The 27,512-nt window shown below is 49.2% G+C and overlaps 1 protein-coding gene across 1 annotated transcript in view; it reads right to left on the bottom strand.

Annotated features, from left to right (window-relative positions):
* Positions 1-27,512, bottom strand: part of CRISPLD2 (cysteine rich secretory protein LCCL domain containing 2) — a 67,548-nt gene that overhangs the window by 27,046 nt on the left and 12,990 nt on the right. Inside the window, exons 2-9 of the mRNA XM_004377793.2 lie at positions 23,365-23,680; positions 22,270-22,388; positions 18,393-18,525; positions 17,330-17,445; positions 13,560-13,660; positions 7,121-7,264; positions 4,751-4,811; positions 442-508 (exon numbers count right to left, since the gene is read on the bottom strand). Of these exons, the coding sequence (XP_004377850.1) occupies positions 442-508; positions 4,751-4,811; positions 7,121-7,264; positions 13,560-13,660; positions 17,330-17,445; positions 18,393-18,525; positions 22,270-22,388; positions 23,365-23,604 (981 nt within the window). The 5' untranslated portion in view covers positions 23,605-23,680. The remainder of the gene's footprint in view (positions 1-441; positions 509-4,750; positions 4,812-7,120; positions 7,265-13,559; positions 13,661-17,329; positions 17,446-18,392; positions 18,526-22,269; positions 22,389-23,364; positions 23,681-27,512) is intronic.

The following is a 27,512-nucleotide window of genomic DNA, read 5'->3' as shown; positions in this document are numbered from 1 at the left end:
TCTGAATTAACCTTTGTCAACAATCTTTTTCAGAAATACCCAAGGTGTTTGTCCTCACCCCACTAAAAGCCAAAAAGACAGGATAAAGCTCACTCCTTCCGACCCTTTCCTTTCTCTATAACCACGTCTTTGTTCCTGGGGTTGCTTATCTTAAAAAGCTCATGTGAGTTGCTTTACAAACTAAGAACAGTGACAAATAGCCCTTTCTCCCCCTCCAGTCGAGCATATTAACACAAGTTCTGAAGTGGAGACAGCTCTGCCTTGGGGTCAGCCCTGGATTCCAAGAGTGGCTTCACGAGTCTGTGAGCCATGAGTCTGCGCGGATCAATCGTCCAAATGTAAGGTTTTACTCAGAAGGGGAAAGAAGCACTTTTCCTATTAAAACCACCAACCTTGTTTAAAAATACACGAGCCATTTAAAGAAGCATCGGCCACACTTACACTTTCATAATAGAGAGTTCCAAAAATCTTTGCCTTGTTGTTCAAACAGCCTGCTGGACACTGGTACCTGGTGGAGAAGAAGTAAAACGAGTTTCAGAGGCAAGCACATTGATGAAATCGCACAGTGAATTTATCGTTTTCTTCTTCAATAGCTCTATTATTATACATAAAGAAGCTTCATTTACAATCTATTATTTCCGAACAGGTCATAATTTACCCAGGCCCAGCCTGCAGTTTATATCCACATGAACACAATTATAAATTCAGTTTGCCCTTCTTAAAGACTACTTTCACCTGCTTAAGGCCAGCACTATGGGTGAAGACGAAGATACAGACAATTCAAAGACGAAACACAAATGGCTTCAATGCATGCAAAACGTCCAACATCACTCATCAAAGAAGTGCAGATTAAAGAGAGACCACATTTTCCATGTATCAAACGGCACGGGTTTTTTAATGTCATAAAACTCAGTGATGGTGTTCATGTAGGGAAGAATACTCCTGCACCCTGTCTAAATTACTCTAACCTTTCCAGAAAGCTTTAAAAATTCATACCCATTGACTCTTGAATTTCTGTCGTAGGTGTATATCCCAAATAAAAAGTCAGAAAACAGACCAATATGTATATTCTGACAATTTCTGGAGAGTTTGAGGGCTCCCCTTTTGTGTTGATATGCCTTTCTGTACCAAACTCATCTGAGGATGCTTGTGTATATGTACACACATATTCCAACAGGTTCTAATTGTGAAAAGCTGGAAATGAGTTACTAGGTGTCAAAAGGAACGGCCACACACACTTTTTTTTTAGTCGCATGTCAGAGTATTATGCAGTCACTAAAAATGAAGTCTTGCGGAATATTTATTGGTGGTGGAAAATATTAAGTGAAAACAGTAACAAACATAATTGCAAAATTGGCCTCATCAGTGCACAGAAAAAAGACTGGAAGGAAATATACCAAATTGCTACCAATATTGGTGAGATTCTGGGACATTTACTTCTTTATCCTTTTTTTGTTATTTTGTTTTTCCTAAATTCTTTACAAGGAACAAGAATACCTTTTAAAATCAGAAAAAAAGCCCAGTAAACATAGAGAGAAAACTGCTGTGTCAGATCATGGCATGGCCTAGGTGAGAGAAACAGCAAGCGTTGGTGTGTTTGCAGGTGGGATGAGTTCTAATTCTTAACTGTCTTCTCCCTGCTTGGGGAGTGCCCCGTCCACCTCTGCCTCTGATGATGCTGTTTGTCTGGTGAGAGGTGGTCTCCAAACCTTGTTAATTTTTTTTGCAATGAGTACTCAGGTGTGATCCTCTCATGAAGAGCCTGGAGTGCAGAAAGCGCCACCACCACAAAAGGGCAACCCTGGACCGCTCCAAAAATCACACACCCATTAGTTTGTGTAGTGAACACCTCTTTCTGGGAGCTGCTGGCTTTCTTCCCAATGTACCCAGCACAAAACCAAAACTCCAAACCAAACCAGCTGCCATGGAATCAATTCCGACTCCTGGGAACCGCATGTATGTCAGAGTAGAATTGAGCTGCACAGGATTTTCAATGGCTGATTTTTCTAAAGTAGATTGCCAGGCCTTTCTTATGAGGTGCCTGAGACTTGCAAATGTTACCCTAACATTGTACACAGGGACACAGCAGGCTTTAGGTATAGCTATTCTACCTCTGTACTTCTTGGAAGAAGTACAGCCAGAATGTTCCTTAGAACCAAGGATGGTGAGACTTCATCTCACATACTCTGGGCATGTTATCAGAAGGGACCAGTCTCTGGAGAAGAACATCATGCTCAGTAAAGTAGAGGGTCATCAAAAAAGAGGAAGACCCCCAACAAGACGGATTGACATAGTGGCTGCCATGATGGGCTCAAACATAGCAACAATTGTGAGGGTGGTGCAGGACTGGGCAGGGTCGCTATGAGTCAGCACCAACTCAATGGCACCTAATATCCACAACATTCCACCACTGATCATTGCCACATCTTGCTCATTGTACCAGCAAGTTAACTGGTTTGACTTTTGCAGTAGCTGCAGACCCATGACAGCTTTGCCTGGGACAGTGCACGAACCTACCAAACAGCCTTGTCACACATCCTGGGTTGTCCAAAGTCTGCTTCATAACACTCATGCTGAAGTCTGAATGAAGTATTCTCCTACACACTACACCCTAAGTCCCCATGGTAGCACCCAGGACCCACCACCTTCTCACTTTAAATAACTGGATTCAGCTTCAGATGTGCAGATGCCAGGATTCACAAGAAGACGCTGACATTCCCCATCCTGATGACATGTTTTACCTTCATGAACCTGAGCATCTGCACCTGTGGGCTGTTTACCACCAGAAAGAGCAGCCCAGCAGCTGTGCTGCCAAAACCAACCGTGCTCTTCTTGGCAGACATGCTTCACCATTCGAGCAGACAACATGAATTGACTCCATCAATGAGATTAATCTCTTCAGCTACTGGGGGAGACACTGGCAGCTCCATCATCCGGCAGGGTCCAGCGGTAAGCAGCCCTTCTCCAATTCTGCAGCAGTCCTGTTGCATCTGTCAGTGGCCACGGCCCTGGGCCAACACACACCCCTAGCACTTCCCTAGCCTGGAATTTTCCCTTCTACCAGCCGTGGCACAGAACACAGGGTGCCCTGTGACTCCTGTCACCCAGAGGTGGAATGGAGCCCCCAACTGGGCAAAACCATGCTTATAACATGTTATCACACGTGTATGGTATGACATGTATGGTATAATTTGTATGTTCTAGAGCTGGTGAACTTTTTCACCAAAAACTCAGAGCATCTGCAGCCAGGCTTCTGCTAGAAAGCTCAGCCTTGCCTGGTGAATAGACAGCCAACGCTGAGGGAGGAGGGATTGACTTTGATAGAGAGCACTTACAGACCTATTAGCAATGGGTTCCTTTAGGTCTGTAAGATTGGTCTCATTCGGAAGTCCACAGCTTCTCCCAGAAAGTCTGCCTAAATTCCATTCTCAGCGAGGGTGAGCAGGCGTCCGGGTTCGCCCAGGACTGAGGGGCTTCCCAGGGCTTTCAGAACTAAAACCACAAGAGTCTCAGGCAAACCAGGACAAGGTGGTCACCCATTCCCAGCCTTGGGGGACAGGAACGAAGCACCCACATCACAGGGACGTCTTGAAGATGAAATGAATCGATACAAGGGAAGGTACTTTGTAAGTGGAACAGCACCATGTGAAAATTGTTGTTAATATCGCCATAAAGACCATTCTTGTTTTTACTGTGCCCCTGCCCCAGCCCAGCCTTCAGCCTGGGATTTAACTCCTTTTGGTGGTGCAAGCCTGCTAACCTAAAGGTTGGCAGGTTGACCCCACCCAGCAGTACCACAGAAGAAAAGTCCCGGTGATCTGCTTCAGTTAAGATTCCAGTCAAGAAAACCCTATGGAGCTCCGTTCTACTCTGTAACACATGGGGTCACCATGAGTCAGAATCACCTCCACAGCAACTAACAACACAACAAGCCAAGGAAAGGCCTCCATGGCCGTAACTGTCTTATCTCTCATTTGGTTGATTCTCCCATTCCTCTGGTTCTCCCATTTCTCAAACTCCAGAGCCCACCCCAACCCCCTAGGTCCTCTGGGGGTGACGTCCAGAGTCTGTATCTTTAACAGACTCTGCAAGAGAGTCTGCTGGGCTCTCAGGCTTGAAAACACTCGCTCTGGCTTAAGGCTCACGGCCCAGCTGCATATCAGAATTACCTGGAGAGCTGACGCTTGGGCCCCTTCCCAGGCTAATTAAATCCGCATCTCTGAGCAGAGGGCTCTGGAGTGAGTGTTTTTTAAAAGCTCCCCAGATGATGCTAATGTAGAATCTGGGTGTGCTGGAGTCAGCTTATCCTGGCTGGAAATTGGCTTGTTACAGATTCAGGAACTCTGCGAGCTGGGTATTAGATCACTGGGAGCTTGAAATCAGTCAGGATGGGAGTATTTACACCACAGAAATCGGCAACTGCTACAAATCATTTTTTGTTGTTGTTTTTGAGAGCTGGCTTACCAACAACACACCATGGTCAGGTGTGTTTGATGGGGTTGGATGCTCACTATTCCCCCAGAATGCATTTCATAGTGGCTTGTAGGGATGAAACTCTTAATCAGAATACATATATGGGGGTGGGGTGAAGATCCAGAAGCTGAGTCAACCCTATAAGTCAGTGGTTCTCAACTGAGGGCGATTTTACCCCCAGGGGACAGCTGGCAACATCTGGAGACATTTTTGGTTGTCACACTGGGGGATGCTATGGGAGTAGAGCACGAAGACAGGGATGAAGCAGAGACGTTACCTGTTGCATGTGGAACCTTTGCACTTGTCCTTCATCTTGGTGTCACACCCAACGACCTGGGCTAGGAGAGGAATGCAGAAATATATGTCACAGCAAGAAACAGGGAGGATGTTTGGGCTAGAAGACCCCCGACCCTGCCTCGAGGGACACTCTGGACCCGTGCATAGGGAGGGCAGGAGCAATGCATAATGGCTGCTGGCTTCCGTTATGATGTTCGAATCCCAGGTCCACCACTTAGTAGTTATGTGACCTTGGACAAGTTACCTCCTCTCTCTGAGGCTCAGTTTCCAAATATGAACAATAATGGGGATAATGACAGTACCCACTCACAGGGCTTTGTGAGGATTACATGAGGCACTAAAGATTAAGCCTTGGAGAGGGGCCTGCACACACTAGTGCACAGAACCACATAGGGTTTCTGGAGGGTGGGGACCTCCCAGGAGTGAAAAGGAAGGCTGAACTGACCCTGGGGGCAGGAAGTCTTGCCATTCTCACTGAAGGTCTCCCCACAGCCAAGAAGACTTTTGGCAGGCTTTACTCTTACGCTTATTTTATAGGAACACATCAGAATCCTGTAGTAGTGTTACAGTTTGGAAAAAGATATATATTATAATTTTACATTATGAAAAGAAAACAACGGAACCATTTTGAGCTTTTGGAAGATAAGAGCATCAGCTTATTTCCTGTTCAAATAAAGATACTGAATGATTAAATGTCAGAAAGTTGGAAGAGGGGGAAGTATTTGAAAACACGAGAGGATAGAAAGACTGGTATAGCCGGGGGAGAAGACAGTCAACCTCATTATCACGGATTCTGTATGTACAAATTCACCTACTTGCTAAAATTCATTTGTGACCCCAAAATCAATACTAGTGGCACTTTCGCAGTCATTTGTGGACATGCACAGAATGGGAAAAAGTTTGAGTCACTCAACGCACATGTTTGCAGCTGAGGCCAAACAAGGCAACGCTCTGCCTTCTTGTTTCAGCTCTCACACTACAAACAAGGGTCCTTTTCATGGTCTGTGTAGACGTTCTTCTCATTTTTGTGCTTGTTGCTGGCGAGTCCATTGTTTAAAATGGCCCCTGAGCGTTGTGCTGAAATGCTGTCTTGTGTTCCTAAGTGCAAGAAGGCTGTGATGTGCCTTATGGAGAAAACGTGTGTTAAATAAGCTTCATTCAGGCACGAGTTACAGTGCTGTTGGCTGAGTTCAGTGTTAATGAATCAACCATATGTGTTCAATAAGGAGTCTGTAAACAGAAACACACATATAACAAGGTTATGTATGTGTCGATCAGTTGATGAAAATGTTGTGACCAGGGGCTCACAGGAATCTAACTCTGTATTTCCCCTGGAACAATGGTTCAGTATTTGCTAATGCAGTATTCATGGTGACTTTACAGAGCACAATGATTGCAAATAATGAGACTTGACTAATTGGAAAAAGAAGAGAGGGTTTCCGAGAAAGATTAGCACAAGCTGTGCTTCCATTTAGGGTGAGTCCAGTTTTATGCCACTTGAGGCTTAGGGGGAAAACGATACAGCCTATACCTGTGCTGTATCTGTAAGAAAAGACCTCTCCACAGGCCCAAACCTTCAGGAAAGGCAGCTGCACACATAGGCACCCCTGGGAGCAGTGTCCAGGGGAAATCCGGAGGGGAGCTGAGCTGACCCTGGGTGAGTGAGGGCAGGAAGAAGGAAAACCTTAGGAGGCACTGCAATGAAGTCAGGAAAGAGGAAAGCAGGCCGAGAAGTGAGCATGAGAACATTCAGCACCTGGGAATTTTCAGATGCCTTGGGGAAGACATTCAATTTCTACCCAATATGGGGTGTTGAAGGCAAGTTCATGATGGCCTCAAAGCTTAAGGGGTGACCCACATTATGCAAATAACCCTCACCGCAGCCCTGATGTAGGTGTCATTAGCCCCACTTCATGGATGGGAAAACCGAGTCTCCAAGGGTCGAGTAACCAGCTGAGTCACAGAGCTGGAACATGGTGAAGGTAGGCTGGGACCCACTGGGACCAGCTTTACGCTGCATGTTCTCACTCTCCCCTGGGGAGACCAGCACTGCCAAGAGGAACCCAATTTCAGCCCAGTTTCCCTTTGAAAGGACTGGGGAAGGTCTAACCTTAAACTACCCACCTAGGGAAAAAAGGTGTCACCCAAGTACAGCTCTTATAATAACTTGCTTTTAAAAATGACTTAAAAATATCATTTTTTTTCAAAACGTCTTAGGGCTGTGCTTTTTGCAAGCTACACCCAACCCTGTTCCACGCTGTTTGTTGACTTGGAAACCTCTCAACCCACTAGCTCCCCTCCTCCATCCCCCAGAGGTGGCTCAGAGGGCAAGCAGAAAGTGGGGACCCACCCATGTAGCTGACCACGGAGGCTTTACGGGGCTTCGTGGGCCTCATCACCTTCGGTGGGACCCGCATGGGTTTTTCTTCAGGAACCGGAGCCGTCTCCACCTCGTTCATTTCGTCCGTTTCGAGTTTTTGGTCATAGGTCTCTTCTTAATCATGAAGAGGAAGGAAAAAAAAAAAAATTGGGATTTAACAGAAATGCACTTAAAAAAAAAAAAAGTTGAAAACTAAACACGTTTGAGGTTTGGTTGTACAAAGAATCATTTCAGTTGCAAAAAGAAAGCTACTTTTCTGAATAGGCACTGGCCAGGTGGAATTCTACCAGCGAGGAGGACCTGGATCTGCCCATGGCGGACTCTGTTTGCTTTGGACCGGGGAGGAGCTGGGTTGGCCCAGCACGAGAAGGCCAGCACCCATACCTGGCTGACTCTGCCGGCTTCCTATCCCACTGACGCCTGCACCACCACCTGTCCCAGGAAGCAGCCTCACAGAGCTGCCTCATCTCTATCTCCTGAGGCCCCTCTGCCCTCGGTGTTCACGGAGGGGGTCAAGTCTTCCTCCCGTGTGCGCCCATCACAGTGAGGGGCACGAGGACCCATGCCCATGCTCTCAGGCCCATGAAGGGCACCCTGCCACAAGTCCTGCTCCCTCTTCCACCTCGGAGAGGCAGGAGCACTCAGCCAGCTCAGTTCCTTTCTCAGTACTGGAGTTTCACTGCTCAGTAATGCTGGACCCATCATGTAGCATTATTCTAGACCCAATTCCTGATTTAGAAAAATGTTAGTCATTTTGGTGACTGCCCTGACAGGGAACGCAACAGAGAGTCCCAGATGGAGCAGGAGAAAGGTAGGGTGCAGAACTCAAATTCTAGTAAGAAGACCAGACTTAATGGTCTGACTGAGACTGGAGGAACCCCGGAAAGCATGGCCCCTGGATTCTCTATCGGCCCAGAACTAAATTTCTGAGGCCAACTCTTCAGACAGGGATTGGACTGGACTGTGGGACATAAAGTGATACTCGTGAGGAGTGTGCCTCTTAGCTCAAGTAGATACAAGAGACTAAACAGGCAGCTTCTGTCTGGAGGTGAGATGGGAAGGCAGAGAGTGTTAGGAGCTGGTTGAATGGACATGGGGAATCGGGTGGAAAGGAGAAGTGAGTGGGCTGTCACAGTATGGGGAGAGCAATTAGAGTCACATAACAATGTATGTATAAATTTTTGTACAGGAAAAAAGAAAAATGTTAGTCATTTTGAGCTATCAAACTACAAAAAGATGTGGAAGAACCCTCAATGCATTCTGCTAAGTGAAAGAAGCCAGTCTGAAAAGGCTACATACCGCATGATTGGAACTATATGACATCCTGGAAAAGTCAAAACTATGTTATGTTGTGTGCAGTCGAGTTGATTCCGAGTCATAGAGACCCTACACTATAAGGACATGAAAAAGATCAGTGGTTGCCAGGAGTTCGGGGAAGGAAGGAGTGATGAATAGGTGGAGCACAGGGCTTTGTTGTTGTTGTTGCTGCTGTTAGTTGCTGTCGAGTCAGTTCCAACCGATTATGATGTTATGTACAACGGAATGAAAAGTTGCCCAGTCCTGCACCATCTTCGTGATCATGGGTGTGGGGTATTTTACAGAAACTATTCTGTAGGATACTGTACTGGTGAACACATGACACTATGCATTGTCAAAACTCGCAGGACTGGACAACACAAAGAGTGAGCCTGATGTGAACTGCGGACTTCCGTTAGTAATGATGCATCAGTATTGCTTCATCCATGTTAACAAATGAACCACATCAATGCAAGATGCTGATAACAGGAGCAACTGTGTGCACGGAGGAGAGGGGGCCTATGGGAACTCTTACTTTCTGCACACTTTTTCTGTAAACCTAAAACTGCTCTAAAAAACGATGTCTATTTAAAAAAGGTGAAAGGGAACAGGTGAAGTTAATTTTAAGAAATTGAAGAAAAAAAAAAAAAGTCCACTGAGTCCTCATTTTTACCCCATGCATGAACCGCAGCCTCCATTTTTTATAACATTTTAATTAGCCAAACAAACCACACCTATTAAGCAGTAGTGCATTTACCTTCCAGCTTTCATCACGAAAGGCAACTGGTAACAGCGCACCAGGATCTACCATCAGACCACCACGATGCCAAAGTATAAATTCCAGCCAAAGCAGAGAAAGCCGCTATTTCTCTGTGCTCCTACGGCCTCACCAAAGATGAACCCACAAGCATCTCTGCTGGGCCCCCGTTCCACCTAACCACCTGTACCCCTGCTCCCGCAGATGTCTGCGCACCCAGCTTGGAAACCCTGCCTTGGGGGCACCTCAGTGAGAAAAGATGAGAGATGTGTTAGGGCGTGCGATTTCCCCGAGGACTAATACATCGCCTCACAGGCCTCTGTGTTACTGCATTAAAATCCAAGTCCTCCAAGTGTTATTGATCCCCATGTCTTATTTCCACTTGTTAAGAGCAATGCATTCTCCTCTAAGGGGCAGACCAAGCGCTTCGTGTCTATACAAAACCAGACAACCAAACAGGGCCGATGAGGGATTCTGCAATGTTTTCTGAGGCAGAGATACTTTGCACCTGTTTCCTAGCTGGATTCATCACCTGTGATGAGTTGAACTGTGTCCCCCAAACAGAGATACTGGAATCCTACCTGTGAAGATGACCTTGTTTGGAAATAGGGTCTTTCAAGATGTTGTCAGTTAAGATAACATGAGGTCTTTCTAGAGTGGACTAGACCCTAATGCAGTCCGAGTGGCGTCCTATAAAAGGAGGAGAGACAGAGAGACAGGCAGAGGAAGGACAGCTGGGTGAAGATGCATCTCCATGCCAAGGAATGACTGGGGCTACCGGAAGCTGGGAGAGACAAGGAAGGATCCTCCCCTAAAGCCTTCACAGAGAGCATGGTCCTGCTGACACGCTGATTTGGACTGCTGGCCTCCAGAGCCAGGAGACAATAGTTTGCAGTAATTTGTTACATAGCCCCAGGAGGCTCAGCCACTACCGCGCAGACACACCCCCCAGGCTGACCCTGGCCCAGCCAGACCATGAGGAGACTGACAGGCTCTCAGTCCAGGGTGAGAGACAGCACTCAGCCCCCGTTCCAATCGTGCACGTGTTCCTGTATCACCACGCACTGCACCTCGGTAGCATACTCACAGTCACGGTTTCACCAACATCTGCCTCTCCCAAACCAAACTCTTTGCTGTCAAGTTGATTCTGACTCACAGCAACCCTACAGGACAGAGTAGAACTGCACCACAGGGTTTCCTAGGCTGTAATCTTTACGGAAGCAGACTGTCACATCTTTCTTCTGTGGAGCGGCTGGTGGGTTCAAACTGCTGACCTTTGGCTTAGCAGCTGAGCGCTTAACCACTGCGCCATCAGGTCTCCTCTCTGCCTCTCCAACCACCTATCAACTCCATGAGACCAGGAGCCAGGCCTGCTTCGCACCCCATTATACACCCAGCACATAGTAGCTGCTCAACAAAATTCACTGAATGGCTGAATAAGCAAAAACCCTGAAAGAGTTCTGTCACCTAAAGAAAAATTATATACCCAGTGACAAAGTTGAAGGACATTCAAGAAGGGAACTCTGAAAGTACCATTTACAGCCAAAAGCTATAGGCGAAACCTTTAGAAGACACTGGGCTTACAGACGCTGCCTGGCACACATTTGTCGTCTCTCATCCACTCTGCTTTGAATGTGTCTATTCAGGTTTGCTCGTCACTGACAGAGGAACTGTCTCTGGAAGAAGTTGGGTTTCTTCCATTGCCCTTACGATTTTTATACCTCATAATCGCAGTTTTATTTAGCCTGACACAGTTTGCTAAAGCAGTCTAAATCACTTGAGAGCTCACTATTTAGGAGATGGGCGGACAGTGTCTGTCCAGAGCCACACACATGGAAAGCAAAATGCTTACCCCGCGGACAGCCTATGTTTGAGTGTGTCTGAGTTAAGAACTCTTGTGTGGGTCATTGTGGCCTGGGGAAATTCTGTGCCTGAGTTCATTGCCAGGTTACTCTCTCTGCGCCGTCCAGCTCTGGACGAGGGGTCTCAGGGCACGTGGCATTGTTTACACCTTCCTGTAGATTCCACCACCCATCTGTCAGTTCATTGTACTATGGTGGCTTGCATGTTGCTGTGATACTGGAAGCTATGCCACCAGTATTTCAAATGGCAGCAGGGTCACCCATGTTGGAGAGGTTTCAGAGCAGCTTCCAGACTAAGACAGACAAGGAAGAAAGGCCTGGCGATCTACTTCCAAAAATTAGCCAGTGAGAACCCTATGGACCACAACAGAATACTATCTGATATAGTGCTGGAAGATGAGCACCCTAGGTTGGAAGGCAGTCAAAATATACAGTGGCCGCAACAATGGGCTCAAGTGTACCAACGATCACAAAGATGGCACGTTTTATTCTGTTGTACGTAAGGTCGCCATGAGTCAGAGTCAACACAATGGCAACTAACAACACCAAATAGATCCCCACTTGATTCTATAAATGGTGACAAAGCTCATAGCCAGCATTTACTGAGTACAGACCAAATGCTTACACGCCAGCTCAGCCCTTCCCCAGTATTCTGTCACGTAACCCTCTCAACAAGCTAGGAGGCATGATTGGCCCCCATTTCACAGATGGGGAAACTGAGCCTTGAGAGGCTAAGCGATTTGCCCAAGCTCTACAGCTGGAAAGCCTGTGCTCTTTACTGCCACACAGGGAAGGGCTAGAGGGAAAGAAACTTCTCTTTTCTTCTACTCCTGTCCCTGCTCCATCTTCATTAGAGGCCACAGCCTCATCAGGCACCCTCAGTAAATGCTATGAAGGAGTTTATGCTGATAAACCGCTTTTGAGGAGACTTTCTGCATGCTTAGCTAAGAAAGTAGGAAGTCGGCCAAGTGAAGTTGGGCATTTTCCACCAAAAATAAAGAAATTAGTGCATAAGGCTTCACTGGGCCAGCAAATTGGCAGCTAAGGCACCTCTGTGTGCACAGATGCTTTGCAGAGGACCCTCTGCAGATATTGGAGTGTATTTATTCAGACAGTGGGCACAGCACACTGGCTGCAGGCCCAGAGGCCCTGGAGTAGACTGGGGTGATCATGGCTCAAGGGCAGTGCTGGGTGTAGGAAGACACAGAGGCAGGTGCTCTGTGTGTAAGTCAGGGAAGGCTCTCTGGAAGAAGTGTGACACCTGAGCTGGGTTTCCAAGGAGAAGCCACCATCTGTTAGATGGACAAGGGCCCTCCCGGCTGGGAGGTGGATGGTGCTCCCCACCAGGTGAGGGGCTCCCGCTTGCAGGGTGGTAAGCGCAGCAGTACCCCCTGCTTCTGGTTTCTGCCAGAAGCTAACAAGCCACGTGCATAGAGCTCTGTGTGGGGCTTTGCACTCGCCTTCCATGGTGAGGACTACTGTGATCACTGCTACAGATGGGGAAACTGAGGCTCAGAGAGGGCAGGGAGTGTGTCTGAGCACACACAGCAGTAAGCGGCAGAGACAACCCCTCTGTCTGCTCTGAACCCTCGCCCTCAACCAGGATGTCTGGCTGGTGCACCCTGGAGCCTCCCCCTTAACAAGGTGCTGATGTGCTTTCAACACTGCCTTGTGATGTGATTAGGTTTGAACACAGAGCCCCGGGTTACCCCAGGAGAAGCCCTGAAGGGCATTGCCCCTTGCCTGTGTCTGGGTCAGCACCCAGGATCTGACAAGGATCTAACCCCTCAGGGTGGCCCCATAGCAGTTACGAGGATGTGCCTGAGTGGGAATACTGGGAAGGGCCCTAACACATATCGAAGGTCAATCTCAACCCCCATTCTTCAGTTTAGCCTCCCACTGACCCCGGGTGGGCATTGTGACCTCCATTTTCAGATGGGAAGACTGAGACTCGGAGAGATGAAGTGACTTGTCCAGGGTCCCACTGCTGGAAAATTCTTAAAGTCAGTGGACCAGACTCTAAGCCCATGTTTGTCTCTCGAATCCAGGAATCACAGGGGGACATCCAGGGTGATTTCATCAAAGACGGTGTGTGGAGCCCCGTCTCAAAGATAAGGAAGAGGCGTTGCCAGACCGTAAGTGGGAGAGTGGTGGAAATCCCACTTAAGAAACATTACACCCCGACTGCATGGCAGGTGCCCTCAGGAGGTCCCAGAGGTGGGGTCTGTACAAAGAAATCTGCACATCTGTGCAGTGCTTTCTATTTTCCACCCTCGTAACCATGCAGCCTCATGCCTTGAGGCCTTTGCACATGCTGTTCCCCCTGCCGGAAATGCCTTTCCCTGCTCTCAATACTTGGCTACTTCTTCCTTCTCCTTCAGATCTCAGCGATTTTGACTTTTTTGTCAGAATTTCTTATTTTATGTGACATCATTTGATAACTCAGAGACTGGAGGGAAAATCCGCTGCAATCATTTTCGAAGCCATTCCCTACCTCGGTAGCACAGGTTGTTCTTGCAGCTGCCTCCGTAGCTGGGGGGACACTCTGAGCAGGGCCGGCCGCTTTTGTAAGGGGCTTCTCCAATCCAGTTTCCCCTAGAGACAGACCAAAGACATGGTCAGGTGTGGCCCGCACGTCGACGCCTGGCCCAGATCTCTTCCCAGCCCACTCCCCGTCAGGAAGGAAGAAGGCGTGGGCTGTGTGAGGGGGAAGGGCAGCTGCCCAGACCCCCTGTGTGCACAACATCTGGAGAATTCTAGCAGATTCTAGTAAACCACAGGCGCCTCCACCTGGCACTTCTGTCCTGTGTTAGCATGTACACCACCAGCTCCACATTGGCCAATGGCACTCTGCACCCATAACTCTTAATATGGTGAGCCCCACCCCCACCTCAGAGCCCCAGCACCTTTGCACTGAAGCAGACAGGATCCCTCATTTAAGCCATTTCTCCAATGAGTGGAGTCTGCGTGCTGTAGGGGCGTCCCGGTGGCAGCTCAGCTGGGGAGCAACGAGAGCTGCAGCATTTTCTGTATGTGCTCACCACACACCAGGTCCACCTGCTCCCTCCCTCATTCTGGGGTGGTGGGAAGTGCTGGGATTCCCTCCTTTGGTGGGGGAGGACATTGAGGCACAGAGACGGTAAGCGACTTGTTCAAGGTCACACAACCAGTGCATAGAGGGGCTGGGATTCAAACCCAGGTCATGGGGTTCAGAGCCTTTGACCACTCTTCTCTAGGGGTAGGGGCTAAGGTCACTGTGTATGGCACAGCAGTGCCACCTGCTCCCCTCTGGATTTCTCAGGGGGCCCAGTGGCTGGCCTGGCAGAATTCCCACCCGTCTCCTGCATCACCTGGGCCTTCAGAAGCTGGGTGCATGACTGACTGGGACCAGTCTCTCTGATTCGTTCTAGGAATTCCCTTCACAGTCGTCCACTCATCCCTCTGTTCATTCAGTAAAGAGGTACTGGGCACCTCTGCCAGGCAAGGCCAGAGCCTCTTCGTGGCCGTGCTGCAAAGAGTTGACCCCCAGCCCTGCTGGCGAAGTGACTATGGCTACATCCCACCACCCTGAGCCCCATGTCCTCTCTGTACAATGAGGGCAGTGATAGTGCCAGCCTTGCAGGGCTGCTGTGAGGACTGAGTGGGTGACCACGTGGAAGCCCCTAGCCCAGGGTCTGGCACACGGTAAAGGCTAGATGGTGTTTGATAAATAAACAAACTTGTCCAGTGATCTTCTCGAGAGCTTTCCAGGGAGGGCCTAGAGGCAGGGGAGGCCTGCTCGTGCTGGCTGGAGACAAACCACAAAGGCACGTTCTCTGTTCAACACACGGCCATCATCGTATGTGGGCCCAGGACCTCCTCCAGCCAGAAATGGAGAGTGACATCACCCAGGGCCGTGTGGGCATCAGGCCTGGGGATGGTGGGCCGGGAGGGGGGTCGGCAGTCCGAGCTGGGGGAGAGGAGGAGCCCTTTCCCTCCTTGCCCCCCTGGGCCTCTTAAACTATGCACACCACTTCTTCAAGCCCAGCGATTTTACTTTCCCACATCGTGGATGGCAAAATCATAATGTTTGACAACATGCCACATAACACAACCCACCCAAACCAACAAGCTCCACTGGCTGCTGGGATTCCCGGGGGCCTCTGCACAATTTACCAGAGGGAAGTCATGGGTAGGGGGGACCCAGAGTTCAGTAGGTGTCTTCGGATGATTTTGGCCCCAAAATGTGTTTGTCCCTCTTCCCCAGTCCAATTCTCCCTCATATCTAAAACCCTAACCAGCTGCCATCAAGTCAGCTCTGACTCATGGCAACCCCAGGCGTGCAGAGTAGAACTGCTTCATGGGGTTTTTAAGGCTGTGACCTTTCACAAGTAGATCACCAGGCCTGTCTTCCGAGGTGCCTCTGGCTGGGTTTGAACGGTCAACCTTTCAGTTAGTAGCTGCACGCTTAATCGTTTGCACCACTCAGGTACTCCTCCCTCATCTTTAGGGTTCCTTAGTTTCTCAAAGACAAATCACACCTCCAACCCCCTGGGACGATAATCCTGGTAGCTGGCACTTGTTGAGTGTTGGCTGTGTGCCAGGCCTTAGGCCAATGTCCTGTAGATGGACGACCTCTTGATCTTCCAGCAGCCGCGGGAAGTCAGTGCTATCACTGTACCCCCTCAATGCAGTCACCAGATGTGACAACACCCCCACCAAGAGGAGGGCACCCATTCCCAAGTTCACCCTCCGCCACTACTCCATGCCTGGGATGGCGTCCTGCACAGCCCAGGGGCCCAAACGCTTCCTCTTTAGGAAGTACGAGTGTCTGTGGACAGCGTACAATGCTTCACAGAAATGAAAAGGGAAGCACCACCACCACACACAACAGCATGGGTGAATCTCACAGACATGATGTTGGGTGAAAGAGGTTGGGCACAAAATGGCGTATACGAAGTTCAAACCAGGCAGACTGATGGATGGGGAGGGACGGTGGGACACTGGTCACTTTGGGGGGTACAAGGGAACCTTCTGGGGTGCTGGAAATATTCTCTATCTTGGTCCACGAGGTAGTTATACAGGTACATACATACACGTGAAAATTTTTGAGCTGTACATTTAAAAGTAATGTATTTTACTTATGTAAATTATTCCTTTCTAAGAAAAGGGATGGGGGCTAAAGAAAGGAAGAATTTTATTTCTGATGCTAGGACCTTCCAGTGTATATTTTAATATAAAGAATCAAATCAAATCACTCCTCATCCAACCTGCCAGGAAGTCCATCATCATTGGCCAGTTTAGTGCTCTTCCGTGGGGTCTGGGTTTGGTCCCTCCCCAGCAGTGACATAATCCCCATCCTTATCTGTGTCACAGACAAGCCAGAAAGTGTTTGGAGAGCCTCTGTCTCCCTCCCAACCTCAGCGAGTCCCCCTTCATCCCATCTTCTCACAGTCACTTCTGACCCAAACCACATAAGTGAGGTCACCGCCATTCCATCTGGTCCCTGAGCAAGTATGCTGGGAGGGCCCATTGTGTGCAAGCCACAGTACAGGGTGGCAGCTGCCTCAGCAGGCAGCCCTGCAAACCGCAGGCTGCAAAGTGGGTCAGCAGTCCTGTGAGAATATTTGTCCGAAGTGCAGTCGAGTGAGCGAGTGCGGCAATGAAGGATATAGTGATAATACAAGGATGATGTAAGGAGGAAGAAGGGCTATGATATGTGTTTCCTGCTATGAAGGGAAATAGAGAGATGCAAGCCCAAAGTCCAGCATGAATACTTCTTTTCTAAGATGCTATCTGCTGAGTGTCTTCAGAGGAAAAAAAAAAAAAAACAACTGCTAGGTAGACCCACTGGGTGCCCAGCCAACAACTGTTACTGCTTCTGACTTCGTTCAGGTGGCCCCAGAGGATGACTTGTGAATCCATTTGGGGCAATCTCCCTTTGTCCATGGTTGGTCTAGTTCTGGCCAATGACATAAGGGGAAACTGTGCTGGGGATGAGAAAGGCCTTCTACCATTCTCCTTATCTTCTGCTTGGGATGACGTAGTGTCCGAAGCTCTGCAGCCATCTTAGGCCCATGAGGAGAGGATTGTACAGTACACAGGAAGATAGAGCCTGAGCCCTTGTTGACACTGCTGAGCTATTAAGCTAACCCAGGAGCACCAACCTCTAGACTCCTTGTTATGTGAGATAATGAAGAGACTTCACTGTTTAAGCCAGTCTTAGTTGGGTACTCTGGCAGGAAAAGCACCCCAACCCATACACCCATTTGAACTTGTTCTTACTTTGGAGAGTAGTTGCAGACGAGGTAGACTGCATTCTCCCACATTTCTCCCCAGACGTTCATCCTCTGGCAGGTGTGCACAGCACAGCCAACCTTATTGGTGGTGGCCCAGACTATCTGAAAAGACAACACCATATGTCAGAGCTGGAGGGGCAAGACACGCCAGGGTGGCATAATCTGGCCTCACTCTATAAGGTGCTAGCATTGAAGGAGCATGCCCTTGCATAGGTTGAACAGGATGCCCTCTGCTTCTCTTCTCTGCAACATCGTCCACCGCCTGCCACTGCCAGAAGTTCTACCATTACCAGCCCATTCTGTTGGGATTAAAATCACTTGTTCTTTCAGAGTTGCTTCTGATTACATGCACATGCCCCAGGTGGGTATTAGTATTGGACTAGGAACCAAGAGAGCTCCTTCCAGACCTGGTTTCACTGCTAACTCGCTGTGTTACGTGGGACAAGTCACTTCCCCCTCTGAGCTGAAAAATGAGGAAGTTGTACTTGAAAATCTCTGAGGATTCTCCCAACTCCAAAGACTCTGTAATACTAACCTAACAATATCAACTTGTGCCATGTCAACCTCTTTGTGAGCAAACAGGTAAGCATTCTGGGAAAGAGACCCAGGAGGAGGAAAGGGGTGTCACCTCTAAGAGCACCATCAGTCATGCCTGGGCTGGAATCCCGCTCCGCCTCTATTGGATGGGGGGCTTTTGTTCCTTACTTCACTTCTCCGGACCTCAATCCCCTTATCCCGAAAGTGGTGGATAGCAATGCTGGCTTAAACGGTAGTTGTGAATGGGATATGCTAAGACCATGACTCTGACACCTCGACACACTACTTGGCACACAGTAGGCTCTTCCTAGGGGCAACTCATGATATGAGGGCACAGGGAGGAGATGAGGAGAGCAAGGGGGAGGGGCTGTGCTTCCAGCAGCACCAACTGCAAGAAAACGAATTATGAGAACAGAAGCCCAGAGTTCCACGCATTCAGCAACGATCTCGCAGGGAGGTGAATGACTGGGTTTGAGGCACTGGCTGCAGCCCATCCCCTGAGTGTAAGTTACCTGAGTGTAGTGGGTGCACATGGCCCCAGAACACCTCTCGGGACACCAGGGGTTGCACTCGTGGGGGTAGGGGTAGGTGTAGTCCTTCACCTCGTCATACCAGGACTGCACGTGGAACCCCGGAGAGCGGTACCTGTGGGGCAGAACCAGAATCAGCCTGCTGTGTGCCGGCCACTGCACGTACAATGAGTGCAGACCACTGCTTGGAGCATCACCACCCTGGGGTGGGGCTGCTACCGGGGGGTGGGGGTAGCCCCAGATTCCACCAGGCACCCCTTCAAGGTGCTTAACGCCAGAAATGGTGAGGACATCATCAAGCATCCATCGAGTTACTCTGGGTCCACAGTTTCTCCCAGTGGCCCATACGTCACTTGTGTGCAGGAAACTCACCTGGCCCCGGTATTTTTTTATTTTGATAATTATTTCTTTTCATGTACATTTGGAAAATTATATGAAGCCCATTAACCCCATATATCAGAGATATTATTTGGTTAGGACAAAACTTGATTTAAGATGGGAGTGCATTTAAAGTTGACTTAGAGCAACTGTTAAGTGACTAACTGAACAGGGGACACCGAGCAAGTCAGGGAGAGTTTGAAAAATTGGGAAACAGCTTCTGTGGAGGACAAGGCAGAGGGGTGTCTGCCCCCTCACCAAAGAGGGGTGTAGCCTCACATTTCTATATGGTGATAACTGGCTTCGTTCCCAGGCTGCTCGGGGGACCAAGAACCCAGGTGCCAAGCAGAAAACTCATTCCAGGGGTGAAAAGGAGGAGTGTGCTGTCACAGTGTGGGGAAAGCAATCAGAGTCACATAACAATGTATGTATAAATTTTTGTACGGGAAAAAAAAAAATTCCAAAAAAAAAAGCTTCCTATTAGGATTTTATCATCTGGAGCCCTCCCTCAGCCCCCCAAGTGAGGAGGCCTGGGCGGCTCTGTGGAAAACTCCTTGGGGCAGCCCCCAGCACATTCTTCTCCCTCCCTCAGAGAGGTTATCGCTTAGCAGTGACTGCCACCTTGCTCCGGCCCCTTCTGCCAAGTTGGCACTATTTGCAGCTTTTTTTTTTTTAATGACAGGAAAGAAAATAAACTGGATGCAAATCCAGGGTTGTGCTGCTGGAACCAGCAAGTGCAAACAAAGTGGTTTCAATAAAGAGAGAACACGTGAGGGGTATGTGACCACAATGAAGGGAGATGTGGTCAGCAAGGCAGTTAGAGGTCTTGTAACAGTTACTGTTTGGACCCAGGGCAGACGGTGGTGGTCAGTGACGTGTCCCAGGGAGCACCGTCTCTTTCTGGGGCCAGCGTGGGGAAGGAAATGCACACAGCTTGGAGCTGCGATGCAAAATGAAACTCACCACCAAGTCCACTTCCCATGGACTTGAGGTCAAGTATTTACCCAGTGCTGGTGCTGGGCACTCAGATGCCACCGGAGCAGCACAAAATGTGGAGCTCATTAGGAAAGAAAGTTAACAATATACATCAAACCGACCCCATGTGTATCAGAGTAGAACTATGCTCAGTGGCTGATTTTTCAGAAGTAGGTCACCAGACCTTCCTTCTGAGGAAACTCTGGGTGGTCTTGAACCTCCACCCTTTCAGTACCGTCTGTACCACCCAGGGATGCCAATATACTTCATGAGGAAGAAAAATCTTGTACTCTCCGGCCCATTAATTTTACTCTTCAGAAATTATCCTGATGAAATAATTTCAATGAGGAAAAAAAAAAAGCTACAAGTGTGGAATGGCTAAATTTTGGCAGCCTTTATAAAATGATAATCATGACAACTATGTAATAGAAAAATTGTTTGATATTGTATGAGAAGGAAAGAAAAAAGAATTAAAAGTTGCCAGGCTACACTACAGCTATGTAAAAATATGTCTGTGTACAGCCAAATGCTACAAAGAAACCCAAAAAAAGGAAAAGAACTGAAGCTGAATAGTGGAATTATGGATTTTTTTCCTTTAGACTTTCTTTTTTTTTTTTAATGTTATAGCAAGACTGTTTTTATAACAGGCAACATTCACCAGAGAAAAAACACCATGTTGATTTGCTTCCACAAAGTCTTACCACTTAGGTCCATCATAACCCCTGCCCTGGTTTTGTCCTGGATGGCACAATGGTTAAGTGCTTGGCTGCTAATCAAAAGATTTGCAGTTTAAATTCACTCAGAGGCGCCGCAGGAGAAAGACTTGGTGATCTGCTTCCGTAAAGATTACAGCCTAGGAAACCCTATGGGGCAGTTCTACTCTGTCACATGGGTTCGCTATAAGTTGTAATCGTTGTTATTGATTCAATGGCACCCAGCAACAAAGGAAAGTATAGCTGTTTGTGGCCAATGAAACTCCAGAGCTCCAAAGGCTAGGAAATATCTGGGTTTGAAGTCAAAGCACAACCCTAACCTAGGTCTTGAGAGTATACTTGAAATCCAGTCCAGTTTTTCGCTGCCTGGGGCAAAACACCGGCAGCACTGTGATCCTGTGAGCCTGGGTCTGAGGACTCAGGGATGCTGGTCCTCAGCACTGCACTGGTTGGTCAGTGAGTCTTTACTGGCCATTAAGTCGTTATCCTGGCTGTTGTCCAAAGACTTTTCTTCGAGTCTTCAAATGAAAGCAACCCGCAGCCCCTGGGTACATCCAAAAGACTAAATCAGTTGCGGTTGAGTTGATTTCAACTCATGGTAACCTCATGAGTGTCAGCGTAGAACCGCGCTCCATAGAGTTTTCAATGGCTGATTTTTGAGAAGTAGATTGCCAGGCCTTTCTTCTGCAGTGCCTCTGGGTGAACTCAAACTTCCCAGCTTTCAGTTAGCAGCTGAACGTGTTAACTGTTTGCACCACCTAGGGACTCTGTCCAGAAGACTAGTCCAAGTTTACCTTGGGAAGGGTCAGTGGCAACATTTAACAGATAATGGTCAAGGTCAAGTGCATCCTATGGGTAAGGGGCAAGGGAGCCGCCACTCCAGGAAGCCTCGGAAGCTCAGAGGAGTTAGCAAGCCCCCATCTGGCTGGGTAAGGAGGTAAGGTGAGGGGAACCAGATGTGCAGGGGGCAGAGAAGCCAGCAATGATCTACAGCTAGAAGAGCAAACGTTCTCATTTTCCCAGCTGACCCAACCACGTCCTTCCTGGCAGCAGCCACTGGGGCTCAAGAACTCTCTACAGGAGACGGAATGGAAAACCCAAGCTCTATAAGCCCCTGACCCGGTAATCAGTTCCTGGAGTCAGGTGACCAGGCTCAAATCCCTGTTCTGCCGGTGACTCGTGTGTTCCTGGGCCAGTCCTTCAAAGTCTCTGAGCCTCAGTTTCCCCACATGTCAATGGGATGGGTGGTATTATGGACTGAATGGTGTCCCCCAAAATGATATGTTGAAGTCTCAGCCCATGTACCTGTGAACTTGACCTTGTTTAGGGGAAATGGGGTTTTTCTTTGGTTATCATTGAGTCAAAGGAGGTCACACTGAGGTAGGGTAGGTCCGGATTCCTTCTGAGTGTTGTCTCGTTAAAAGGGAAGACACACAGTGAGGGTCTGTCTACAAGCTAAGGAACAACAAGCAAGAAACGCCTAGGGCTACAGAAACTGAATGGGACAAAGAAGGGCCTTCCCCAAGAGCCAACAGAGAGAGCACGGCCCTGCTGACGCCCTGCATTTGGATTTCTGGCCTCCAGAACCGTGATGCAATCAATTCTGTTCTTGGAAGCCACTCACTGTTGGTATTTTATCATGGCAGCCCCAGGAGACTAAGATGGGTGGTGTCCCTCTTAGCAGGTGAGCACAGGGACTAACGCAATAACAGGCAGGCAGCACCAAGCCAGGCACACAGCAGGTGCTCAGTGGGGGCACCTCAGCAGCAGGAGGGGGCACCTGTGGCTCTTACCTGCCCCAGTGGACAGCCAAGTTCTGGCCGATGGACACCAGCAGGCTGGTAGGTCCGTGCTCCCAGATGCATCCCTCGGCCCAGGCCGCCGCTGACTTCTCTAGCTCCTCATCCCAGGTCTGCAGGGGGAGGAGAAAGCACCAGGTCAGGACCAGGGGTGGAGAGGCAGAAGAACCAAAACGCAGCAATACCCCCAAGTCTGGGCCCCAGATGAACCTGTAGGTGTATCTTCAGCTTCTTCAGCCATGTGCACACCATGGTTGTGCTCCTAAATTAGCAAGTGGTAAGTGACTAGGTTGGCAAAGGACTCCGAGGTGCCTGATCGGCAACAGAACACTGACACAAGAATCCCCATGTCCGCTGGCTCTCTCCCTCCCTGCACTTTGGGGAGTGGTAAGGCTGTGGCTAGGCCTTCCAGTACCACCCCACCTCACATCTCCCACCCTCTTCTCATCCTGAGAGCCCACGTGACTCGGTGCACAGGGATCGGCTACTTTTGCTCATCGCTGCAACATCAGCACCATGCCCTGCACATGGTAAAAAAAAAAAACAAAAAACAGTTGCCATGGAGTCAATTCTGACTTATAGCGACCCCACGTGTTTCAGAGTAGAACTATGCTCCATAGGGTTTTCAATGACTGATTTTTCCAAAATAGATCACCAGGCCTTTCTTCCAAGGTGCCTTTGGGTAGACTCAAACTGCCAACCTTTTGGTTAGCAGCCAAGCATGTTAACCATTTGTACCACTCAGGGACTCCCATTACTGCAGGTAGGTTCAGGTAGGGATTCTCAGACGGTTAAGGAGATGCCCAGGTTACAAGCTAGAGGGAGGCAGAGCCAGAACTGGATTCTACAAAGCCCGCCCTTTCCCACTCTGCCTGAGGGGCCTGGCCGGAAGAGCGTCAAGGCTGTATTTTTGCGTTGAGCTACAGAGACGTAACATGAAGGAGCCAGATGGTAAGCCTCCGAGTATAGTCTTGGCAGAGTGTCCAGAACAGAGCCAGGGAACCCTCTCTTGCCACTCGCCCAGACTGGGGACATAACAACACAGCGGCCAGGGTCTCCCACCCTTTTGTGACTAAGGTCAGGGCTCACCATGTACTCCATGTTGGAGGCTGTAGGGTACACCTGACCCCGCAGTTTGTTGTGCAGCATGAGGATCTCCTCCTTGTCCACCCTGGGGATGGCCCTCCGGGCTCGAGAGTGAGGCCCGTCCTGCTGGTATTTGCTGAGCAGCCTCTCCAGGTGTGTGGCATTGGGCAGGAAGAAGCCTTGGGCTCCATACAGCAGCAACACCAGCCCCAAAGGGATAATACCATTCAGGACACTACTCATGGCTCCACACCGACAGCAGGAACTGGGGTGACAGGGCAGCCTGGGATTCTAGGGCAGAGCTGGGTGCTTGAGAGCTCTGAAAGAAAGAGAGGGTGTTGGAAGAAGGCTAGTTAGTATTAAACAAGCTACAGCGTTGGCTGGAGTAGCAAAGGAAGCAGGCATTATTCTACCCACTTTATAGATGTGGAAACAGGTTCACAGAAGCTAAGTATCATCCAAATACAGGCAGGAAGTGGTGGAGCTGGGACTCCAGCAAAGAGTTTCCAGAAGGCAAGCTGCCCAACTCTAAATAGGACATCCTAGCATAGTTTTACCCAGACTCAAGTTCTCTGGTATCCATATTTTCTAATTTTGAGTCAGCACTTCTACTCATTCATAACTTAGGTGTGACCGCAGCATGAATTAAGTTCTGTCTCATGCCCCAAAAGGGACTGATAAAGTCACTTCACACCAAGAAGTGTTTGTCATGAACCAACATTAACAGCAAACTTTCCGGTTCCTGTGAAGTAAGACTCAACTTACAAAAAGTGGTTGACAGGCATGTCTTTCATCATTGCATAAGGCATGGTTCCTCTTCCCCTGGCCCTTCCACCAGCATCTCCCACAGGTTTGTCACACACTACAACACAGTTGTGGAGGCCATGGTGGTTCAGTGATAGAATTCCCACCTTCCATGCAGGAGACCTGGGTTTGATTCCCAGCCGACGTACCTCATGCACGGCCACCACCCGTCTGTCTGTGGAGGATTGCATGTTGCTATGATGCTAAACAGGTTTCAGCAGACCTTCAGGCTAAGACTAGGAAGAAAGGCCTGGCAATCTACTTATGAAAATCAGCCAAAGAAAACCCCCTGGATCACATAGGTCTGGCCCACAAGCTATTACAGGGGTGGTGCAGTACAGGCAGTGCTTCGCTCCATTGTACACGGGTTCACCATGAGTTGGGGCTGACTCGATGGCAGCTAGCAACAACACCACCTTTACCCAGAACCCAGATGAGAACCCAGCCGTGTACTCTGCCGGGCAACCTTCACTCACTGATTTGATTCTTGGAGAAAGGAACAGTAGACAGAGGGATGAAACACCAAGGGCTGCCTGTATGCCCCCCTCTCACCTCTGTCCCTGCTGAGCAAACCCACAGACCACCCAAGCCTGTGGCCGTCGCTCAGCCAGCTTCTGTCCAGCAATAAGCCCATTACAGACACTGCTGGGTGTGAACCTTTGGTGGCTCACAGGGGTAACAAGTACCAACGCCTGCCTCAGGATGGTGACCTGTAGTTGATCATGTCTAGTCAGGTATTAGGTAAGTTAATCTGCCAGAGTCTGGCCGTATCACCTTTGGTTGATGAACCCAACAGCAGTGCCATGGGACAGAAAGAAGATGGCAGTCAGCACGCCCAGACCTTACGGAAGAGTGTTCCAGAGCTCTAACTCTGAGGCCAGGGCTCACCATGTGCTCCATGTTGGAGGTCGCAGAATACACCTGGCCCCGTGCTTATTGTGCAGCATGAGGATCTCCTCCTTGTCCGCCCGGGGGTGTCCCTCCGGGCCCGGGTGTGAGGCCCGTCCTGCTGCTATTTGCTGAGCAGCCTCTCCAGGTGGGTGGAGGGCAGGAAAAACCTTGGGCTCCACACACCACCATGAGACATGCTGGGGCTTTGGGACAGTAGGACACAGCTCCAAGGTCACATTAGTGGGGAAGGGCTGCAGACAGTCCCCCTGGAGAGACTCAGGTGCCCTTGCCTTATTAAAACACCGCACATTCTGCAGTAAAGAAAGCCCCCTCACTTTTATCGCAGCAGGCCTTCCCCTGCCTTCTAGGTACAGGTCTCTTCACAAAAAAAAAAAAGAAAGCCTCTTAATAACCTTGCTTCCCTGCCATGCATTTCAGGAGAGGCTGTTAGTCACTTATCAACCAACAATTTCCTTAAGGTCAGAATTTACTAGGTGGATTTCTGCTGGGCATTGGATTTCTCCAGAAACCCCTGCCTGAGTGCCTTCACGGGCCAGTCACTCCATTTACGTCATTTCCAATCCTCACGACAACCCAGAAGGTCAGTCTTTATCATCTCCATTTTACAGATGAGGAAGCTGAGGCTTAGAGTGGTGTCAAGGTGAGCACAAGGCTGCCCTACTAGTAAGTGGAGGTGCTGAGACTCGAAACCAGGTCTGATGACTCTGAAGGTCGTCGTTTTCCCAGCTAGCTGCCTTGGCTTCTATCTCCCTGGAGGGTAACTGTCCCACCCCCACTGAAGGGCTGACAACCATAATTCTCCTCCTGGCTTATCATCTGAAAAAATACATGCTCTTGGTCACAGAAGAAGACAAGGAGGCCTGAAATGATGTGTCCATTTACTCCATCGCTACTGCTGATGAAGCATTGCTCTTTATTCCCAAGAGAGAGTCAGTCACCTATCACCTACACTGAGAACCTATTTTGTGCTAGGGAGTCCCTGGGTGGTGCAAACGGTTGGTGTGCTTGGCTGCTAACTGAAAGATTGGCGGTTAGAGTCCACCCAGCAGTGCCGTGGAAGAAAGGCGTGGTGATCTACTTCTGAAAAATCAGCCATCAAAAACCCTATGGAGCACAGTTCTACTCTGACAGACATGGGATCGTCATGAGTCAGTGATAACTCGACAGCAACTAGGTTGTGTGTGTGTGTGTGTGTGCTGGATCCTGAGATAGGGTCTAGGGGTGCAAAGATGAAAAGGACAGCATCCCAGGTCTCTAGCAGATCACAGTTCAGTGGGGGAGGTGGACGAGAAAACCCACAGCCACCACACAGAAGGGTAGGGCTGACTGGAGACGGTGTGGCGAGCAGGGGCCAGAGGAAGGGTAGAATGTCAGCCATGGATCGATGCTGCTTATCTTATCCTTTGGGAACCCCCAAGCCTCTGGGGAAAAACATCTCCCCAGGTTTTGGCCCACATTAGAAATAACCAGGTTATCATCAGCCGAGTTGGCAAAATGGCAGACAAAGGAGGGTGTACTGGGGGGCTAAAGGTAGAGCGAGGCAGGGAAGGCCAGATTAACTAACACCTGACTGGACAAAATCAACCATAGGGGAAGGCCTGCGAGCTGAGTTGGGCATCCCAGGAAGCAGAGGGCAGCAAGCAGAGAAGTTGGCATCAGAGGCTGAGGGGTGAGCCAGCGAGCTCTGGGAATGCTCCAGTTCCCATCTCTGACCCCTGGCAACCATCCAGGGTCCTGACCAAGACCGCCCTTGAGATAAAAATAGCCTCCACTCAAAACGGAGAGGCGCAGCTCTCTGCAGCAGACCAGACGCGTCTGCCTCCAAAGACGGTCCCCTTGGGTCAGAGCCCCAGGGACTGGGGGAAGGCCTTCTGTGTACTCACTCACCCACTAGGAATCCAACCAGAACTCCTCAGGGTCCCTGATTTCTGTTCTGGGTTTGTCACACCACCATATATGAGCATTTTCCAGCTGCAGAAGGCCAGGCTCAAAGGAGAGATGCCGAAAGTTGCTGACGTTGGGTTGAGATTTGAGACAAAGTGAGGACAGGGTTGACATCACAGGAGTCCACCCCAGAGTCATGATAACACTCGGCGCGATTTTACTTGACGCTTATGCAGTTTGGGGTCAGGGCACCCCACAGGTGGGAAATATTAGTTACTTAGATGTCTCTGCTGGGGCCCAACTAGATTGAAACCTGAGTTTGGGTTAGATCACTAATGGGCACAATGCAAATGGCCATCAGTCGGAGGGTGGGTAAGTAACTATGGGACAGTCTGTGGTAGAATATTATACAGCAGGTAAAAGGAATGAACTAGATATATGTGTCGGCATAAATAAATCTAATACAATGTTGAGTTCAAAAAGCAAACTGTAGAATATATTCTAATAAGGTTGTTTTGTTGTTAGGTGCTATCGAGTCATTTTTGACTCAT

The sequence above is a fragment of the Trichechus manatus genome, unplaced genomic scaffold, assembly GCF_000243295.1.
Source record: "Trichechus manatus latirostris isolate Lorelei unplaced genomic scaffold, TriManLat1.0 scaffold00053, whole genome shotgun sequence".
Taxonomy (NCBI): domain Eukaryota; kingdom Metazoa; phylum Chordata; class Mammalia; order Sirenia; family Trichechidae; genus Trichechus; species Trichechus manatus.
The sequence above is the reverse complement of the archived record's forward strand: the minus strand, read 5'-3'. Positions and strand labels throughout refer to the sequence as shown.